The 7959-nt window shown below is 36.8% G+C and overlaps 1 protein-coding gene across 1 annotated transcript; it reads right to left on the bottom strand.

The window, feature by feature from the left end:
- Positions 1-1961: 1961 nt before the first annotated feature.
- Positions 1962-6467, bottom strand: LOC147762981 (uncharacterized). The gene is made up of 4 exons (XM_087009675.1): positions 5830-6467; positions 4227-4351; positions 2947-3117; positions 1962-2619 (listed from the first exon to the last, which is right to left on the bottom strand). The coding sequence occupies exons 1-4, from the start codon at positions 6003-6005 to the stop codon at positions 2225-2227; spliced, it is 867 nt and encodes a 288-aa protein (XP_086865801.1). The 5' UTR covers positions 6006-6467; the 3' UTR covers positions 1962-2224.
- Between the last annotated feature and the right edge of the window lie 1492 nt (positions 6468-7959).

The raw sequence follows: 7959 nt of genomic DNA, 5'->3' as shown, positions 1-7959 counted from the left end.
GTCTGCCTGATATTTCAGAAGGAAATCCCACATATTTTATTTGAGGGCATTTAACTACTTAAAAGTTGTTAATTTGGGAAGTATAAGTTGAATTGCAGGATATATAGGGCTATAGACATACAAATATGACTTCGTGACATTTACAGACTTGTACAGTATATACATGTATGTAATTTAGTTCCCAGCCACATGTAATTCTTCATTCATTTAGACGTACAGAAACGAATGCCCTTCGCTTCTTGGTGTTATTTTACCATCTATGTTTTATTTTGGAGTTTGTTGTAATAGGGCCTACTTGGAAATTTCGTGGCTATATTTTGTCACCGGAAATGGTTACATTTTGTGTCAAAGAAGCACGGGAGGGCCACATTGACCATCTATCATGTTTCCAGCACAAGGAGATGGCAGACTGGGGGTGGGGGTGGGGGGGGGGAGGTTTCAATATTTCTAGTTATAATGATTAAAGGACAGTGTACGAAAGTGCTCAGTAAAGTTGCGGTGAGACCTCCCACTGAAATATTGAAAATGATCTAAAATATAATTGATTGCGTATTAAATGTTACAAATCGAGCACATATGTATTGTAATACATTTACCCAATAAATGAATACATGAACTAGGTGAGATACTATAGTTGTGGCACTATAGGCTAACAGCCTGCTAGTCTATTCGATTGTTCATAATGAAATTGCATTTCACCCTCCACTGTTTTGAAGGTCTTTACAAACAGAAGCCATTTTCCTAGATGTTCTTCTTAATAGGTTTACTTACCTGTCCCAATATTTCTGTGATTCCTTTTCAACTTCTTCTTGAAAAGCAACAACAATATATGTAGGCTACAACATGTGGTGTTGCCCAGCACTGTAAACTAAGACACAATTCGTCAACTACTTAGTATTCTTCTTTATCTGATCTTGTCCGCTTGTCGTACATGCATTCCCTGCACCTTATACTATATAAAAAAAAACAACCCCAAGGACATGTTACGACCTCAGAACGCGTGCAGGTATGCGCTCGAGACAGACTCTAAGACCCCATTCCCATACCTAAATCAATCTAATGGGGTCGGTCCATCTACGTGGCTTAAAAGTCTGGCACGCCAACTGAAGCTGCTAAACGATAGTTAATTACCCCCAACAGCTTCAGTAAGCGTGCCAGTCATCTAAGCCGCTTAAGCTGAAAGCAATTTAGGGAGAAACCCCTTGGAAATGAATCGATTCTGCTAGATCGTTCTAGGTATGGGAATGGGGTCTAAGTCACTATATGTGCAGTTTGAAATGCGCGACCCCAGCTGACTTGTATATTGCTTGACAGCATGCATGTAGAGATATATACGTTCGTGACAGCCTCAAGATGGCTAAGACGGGGTTGCACGTGATTTCACGAGCAGCAACTAGACCCGAATGGCCGGCAAAAGGAGCGATTATCGAGAAAAATATGCAAGCCATTATGTTTTGGCACAACCAATGGCAATTCATTCAACTATGAAAGAAAGAAACCTTTATAATATTTTTGTTTATACCTCAACATATCTGTGCAAATAAATTTCATGACATATAAAAGGGTGACATAACCAATCATAAACTCTCGATTTTTTTCTATACCCAACTCCATTTTAAATGTATTTCTGCACAATGGGGGTAGTGTGTATAAATGTACATTGACTAGTATTAGCTAAAAGACAGCCTCAGACCTTTACATATAGAATGAACTAATTGATATTAATAAGAAAGATAATCCAAAACTGTTGAGAAAATTGCGGTCTTTAGAAGATAAGGATTCTTTCCTGAAGCTGTACAAAAATAATGTAAGAAGAAAAGAGACAAATGTCTGTAAAATTAGATCTTTTTATTGTTATTATGCAAGCAATTTCACACTTATATCTTTACCTATGTAAACAAGCAAACAAACAAGGACAGTGTATCATTCCAACTTGACGATGTCTGCGTGTATATACTGTATACAATATGTTAGTGAACACGAATACAAGGCGTTGACAAAGAGCAACTTAAATTGACCATTTAAGTAGTTTGTTCCCCTAATAAAAAGGCGGGTAACTGGTAACTGTTTGACAGATAAAATGGGCCTAATTATATTTCTTATACTCTGTGCGGTAAGCCAATGGTAGACATAGAGAGATGTGTATATATCCATAATTAGTCTTCATGAAAAGTTAACTCCACTCAGGCCTCAGAGAAGTTAGAGAGATGTTTAAAAATTAGGTCTATATAAGCAGCATTGAAATAAATTGACTAAGCACCACATTACTTAACACTATAAACAAAATCAAATGCAATTGTTTCCCGGAAACGTTCGAGCGCGTTGCTGTATCCCAAAAAGCAGCTATCCTCGTCGGACCCCCAGAACCCCCTTTAATCTTGACAGGCAAAGCCGTGATGCGCGCCCCTGCCGCCGGGACTCGATCAAGATAGGCCACCTGTTCAAATATATAGATCTGGTGACCTAAAAGTCTGCGATGAGTGAGGTATTCGACGCTAGGTTCTTTTTCTATAGAATTGGTGTCCACGCCAAAAGCGTATGTTTTGGGCCTATTGTCTAGAATCCATTGAGCGGCGTCGGGACTGACGCTCGGGAATTGTAGTTGGTCTGTAGTGTTTCCTGAAAGAAATACCGTCCATGATTTTTCTTCAATAAATTCTCCAATAAAACAATATATATAAAAATTTGATAACCGATCAAATTATTTATTCTGAAAGGAGCTTCGTTAATGGACCATTCATATTGTAGGAAAATGAAAAAACTAAGGAGCACTCAGCAAGCAAAGAATCTTAGAATAATGCTCAATCATGAGCTTAATCGTTTGAACCAATAAATTTAACTCAGGATTTACAATGTATGTGTCGCTGTTACTATGACGTATAATTCCCATATTGGTTAATTTATCAATAATAATTTACTGATTAATTATAAAGCCAAGACACCTGCCTCCTAAAAACGCCGTCACATTTCCCCAGTACTTCGTCCATCCCGAATTCATCATAATGGCGGCCCTATCCGGTATCTCCCCGTGCGCCGCCTCCCAGTTCAGGAGATCAGACACCTCAAGCTGTGCTGACGGGTTGACGGAGGTTTTCTGTTTGATATCAATCACTACCACTGGAAGAAGAAAAAGATCAACGTCTTCATACATACATACATACATACATGTATAGTTTCTAGCACTGCCGGCTCATTTGCTAATTGGGGGGGGGGGGCAATTTTAATGCAATAAGCTCAGTGGTTATAGGGACTGTTTGTGTGGTTTTTGGAACTGAATTGACTACGAAGAAATTGCCTTTAAATTCATCTATGTCCCAAATTGTCTAGCCCTAACCAGTTATCTCCTATTTTGTATGTATTTATAAGTACCATGAACTATTGTAGCACACTGAATATTTTTGTATTTCTCAAAGTAATAAGATCTGCTGAAGTCTACCTGGACACCTGAAGTAAGCAACTCTAACACAAGTGAACAATAACTAACTACTGCACTATCTGTGCAGCTCTTTATTATAGTACCAGTTATGCAAATGACCCAATGCTACAAGTCCAATAAATATGATTGGTTAGTTCACTACTGCATAACCACTGCAATGCAACACTTCACCATAATTGTTTGAGATGTTATCACATAGTCATTATATAAGTTCTACACTATGTTTGGAAAAATGACGGTAATAGCATAACCTGAAAATCATATAAAACACTTCTGAAACATTGGCACATGCCAAATAAAACAACGACATTGAAAATCGAAGACAACAAAAGCACCATGGACGGCCAATTTTCTTTTTTATTATCATAATATGTAAAACGTGACTATAGAGACAACAAATGTCCCAATTGTACTCAGTGTACACAATTATAAATATTGTCATTATGCTTTGAATGACTACGATTTCAGCCATAATCACCAGAATAAATGAGATATAATTGGTTTGAAAACCAAACTGGAAAGAACCTAAATGTTACAACAACTTTCAGGCCTGAAGCATTTTGCTTGACTCATGAACTTAAGATGCGGGGGGTAGAACCAAACTGGAATTGTCATCCTCTAACAATTGTTCTTTCCTCTTTCATTGAATTTTTTATCTGTTATCATTATTATTATTATCATTATTATTATTAATTGGATATATTATCCTTTTGGAGGAGCACTTGCTTAATTTAGAGCAGTTATCACGTCTACTTTTGTATTGACATAGAAAGCATTACGTTATACTAACATGGTAAGTTTATCAGACGTTCCAGAGGTATTTGATCGATCGTCCACCCGTTCTTGATAAAATGCCTGGGAGCGTCGATGTGTGTTCCGCCGTGCTCTGATGAACAGAAGTGGTTGTATTCCAGCCTGGAAAATATAAGAATACTGCAGCATTTTCTACCACTACACTGTCATTGTTTTCATGCGATTTCCATGAATTATGTATAGAATGTAAAGTGACGTTCGAATAACAAAAAAAAAAAAAATGAAGCACTCTTCCATGGTTTTTCTTTGCAAAAAAATGGGGCACATTTTGAAAGCTTTGAAGAAGGACCGAAAATTAACATTTCTTTCTACTAGCTCTCTTGAATTCCCTATCGAGTTTGACTTCTAGAGCTGTTTTGTTTATTATTATTATTTTTCGTCTTCTGCAGTTTCCATAAAAATCATTTTCTTCATGTACCCTTCACCTTGCAGCCGTTGGTCATTTACGCTTCGAGTCGCTAGCCTCAGCAGATAATCGAATCGTTTATGTTCAAAAATTTTGTTAACACATTTAAATGTAAAATCGAAGATCCCATGCATGTAAAATCATTAACTCTGTATTTGCATGGACACGTGGTTATCTTACAATTATCTTCACTGGCATTCATGATGTTAGAAATAAGAGATACCAAATGTCCATCTTTTCTATGTTTTACATACCATTGACCCACTAGCATTGATCTCAAAGTCTATGATATACAGTTTAGATTCGCCTTTGAAGACAACCACTTAATGTCAACCTCATTTGCACATTTCGGGAATATATAAACTCCCCTCAGCAATGTATGTTTTTTTTAGCACAGACAGCACACGCAATTAATTTAATAAGTACAAAAAAAAGCACGCAACAGCATTAATAAGAATATTTTAATGGAAAATAAGATGATCGGGACGACACAGTGCAAAGAAACACACAATATCTCTGTAAGAATGGTCATGTATCACTGTCATCACAACAGATTCCGAAATTGTAAACAAACATACGCGTACGTTTACTACCATTGGCCACCTACATGTACTATATTGGTCAATAGATGTTGCATCAGCTTGAGATTCACCATAATGCTAACCGTCTAGTCAAAGATAAGCGAAAATACAAATAAATGGTAAAATTAGATACAACTTGAGGTTGTTGAAAGGTCACCTACATAGTGTTAACTGAGCCCCCCCCCCCCCCCCCCCCCCCCCACACACACACACACCAAAACAGCAAAGACTACATTGTAAGTATATAGGCAAAGGGTCTATATCCACGAGAGTTTAGGGCATTGACCTATATTGCACGAACTTTGTCAGAGTCTTTGCTGAGGAAGAAATAAAAGGTTGATACATTCATATCAGGTATAGAATATTATTCCTATGCTGCTTCCCTTTACGAAATTCATTTTCCAGCCCGAATTTATGATAATTATTAGCTTTAAACGATACGTACTGCTAATTCTCAAATGCAATATTTACCTCATCGAAAATGGAAAAAAAAAACAAACGCATGTTCGAAAATCCCTTCGGTGCTAGACAGCTGTTTTACTGACCTTAAACCCATTTTTAAATCTTTAGGACGAGAAAGTAAAAATTATTACCAGGTGATGTTTTTGTAGGGTCCTCTGTGATCGTTCCATATCTGCCACTTCTGTGACATAGACAGTGGATACATTGTTTGGTTATCATACGGATAACTGAGGTCTACAATCATAGCGTCTGCATTGAGAGAACTTAGAATTAGAATCACGGCAAACTGATGTCTTGTATCTCCCATTTGAATATTTCCGATGACAGTCAATTGGCGAAGTCTTTAAAAAGGTTGAGATGTTCGTTCTTCTGAAATCCCGGTTTGAATGTTCCTTTTCCAAGAAAAGATTAACCAAAGACGGCGGTCAAAAGAGCAATTCTTTTTTTGCCGGCTGGATACGTATTCTGTATGCAATTAACGAGAAAAGGAAATCATGAGAAATAAACGAAATCTACTCTGCAATTAAAAGCACACCATGACATCCATTTGACATCCATGTACGGTTAAGATAGATTCAGATGGCGTTTGCTTCTGTTTCGGCTAGATGAAACACTGTGCAGTTATCCAATAGATAACTTATGTTAACATAATAAACCCTGGTCATGACCTTGAATAGTATACGGCTATATCTGGTATATCCAGGTGGTGATTTTTTTTTAAAAACCCATGTCACCCTAGCCTTAAGTTCAATTTAGGTTAAATTAGGGTGAAGTCAGGGTCAGACCCGCGGGACCTGATAAGAAGATGCATTAAGAATGTAGGTTTACACGAGCGTGCGTTCGCATGTGTATCTGTATGTTAAGTCGGCGAATGTATGCTTGCCTGTGCAAGTGAACGTAATGACAGCAGCTTAGGTATGAACATTTATGTACAAGCTCGCACGATACAAATTCTGCGCACTTTTATTCTTTATTCCTTTATACACCTGCCTTCCAAGATTCCACGTGGTTATCGGCAATCAAACTTCTGGGTGGTTGGATGCACACGTAAATACCAGAACAATGTGTATGCAATTACAACAATTGGTACCTAGATCTCCAAGAGAATAAAGAAACACAAAACATGGTGGGTATAAAGTTCACCAAATGCAAGAATAAGTGATAATATGTGGAAAATTATCTCCAGATGTTTGAAACGTGTATGTATATTCCAAATTTCTTTATTTCGTTTTCTACTTAATTGTCTACAAATATAGAAATTTATCGATCAATTGTCATTGAAAGATCATAAAGTGATTATTGATTTTTTTGTTTCTTGGCTGATTTAGCTATAAATCACGTTTATTAATTAATTAATTAATTAATTTAGTTGGTTATCTTTTTAAGAGCCTGTCCGTTTATATGTGGGTACCTATTTATAAACGTATATCTACAGTATTTGTCTGTCTAGCTGTTGACCAACGCCCTGTAAGCGTGACCTTGAAACATTTGCCCTCATTATCTGTTCTATTAAGCACTTCTGTCTTCAGCTATCTACATGTAACTTTGTCAGAGATACCGCCAAATACAACTGAAGAGAAACGAAATGCATCTACCACAAAATGTAACCAATTTTTTTTATTAAATCACGCGTGCGTCCAATGTATACGTAGGTATGTTTGTATGCATGTGCACTTGTGCATATTTCTGACAGATTGGGATTGGGATCTTCTTATTTATATGATTTATTCGTGTGGGATTATTTTACATTTCGGATAATCAAGTTTTGTTATTTACATGTTTTTTTCATATTGCACAAGCATAACTAACATTTAGTTTTTGTTGAGGAAGAAATATAAATGTTGATAATTTTTTATTTAATTATGATTGGTTACTGGGGACAGGCTGCCGACAAAATTCATAACGCTGTATTCCATTTTGGAAGTCATTTTTTCATGTAATTAATTGGTTAGACTGAGTTGCAATGACCAATTTATTAGAATAGTGATCAAATTGAAATTTCGTGCTTTGACCCTCGAAAAGCGCACGGTCACATCTAGCTTCAGATACTGTTCGATTTTGTTATTGATCTGCAGCTTTGTTAGTGCGTTAAACTTGTAAAGAAATGTCAAAGTAGATCTACGTTAGGCTTCACATTATTTCTAAAATATGTTAACAAGACGCAAGCATTATTATAGTCAATTGCGTGTTAGAACTCATTTAGAACAGCGAACTAACAGATCCGCTGATCACATATGGCGACCCACTAAAATGCTTGCCGC

Source organism: Lingula anatina, chromosome 3 (assembly GCF_051362555.1).
Source record: "Lingula anatina isolate TDL-2025a chromosome 3, LinAna3.0, whole genome shotgun sequence".
In the NCBI taxonomy this organism is placed as follows: domain Eukaryota; kingdom Metazoa; phylum Brachiopoda; class Lingulata; order Lingulida; family Lingulidae; genus Lingula; species Lingula anatina.
This window is presented reverse-complemented; position numbering and strand designations above follow the sequence as displayed.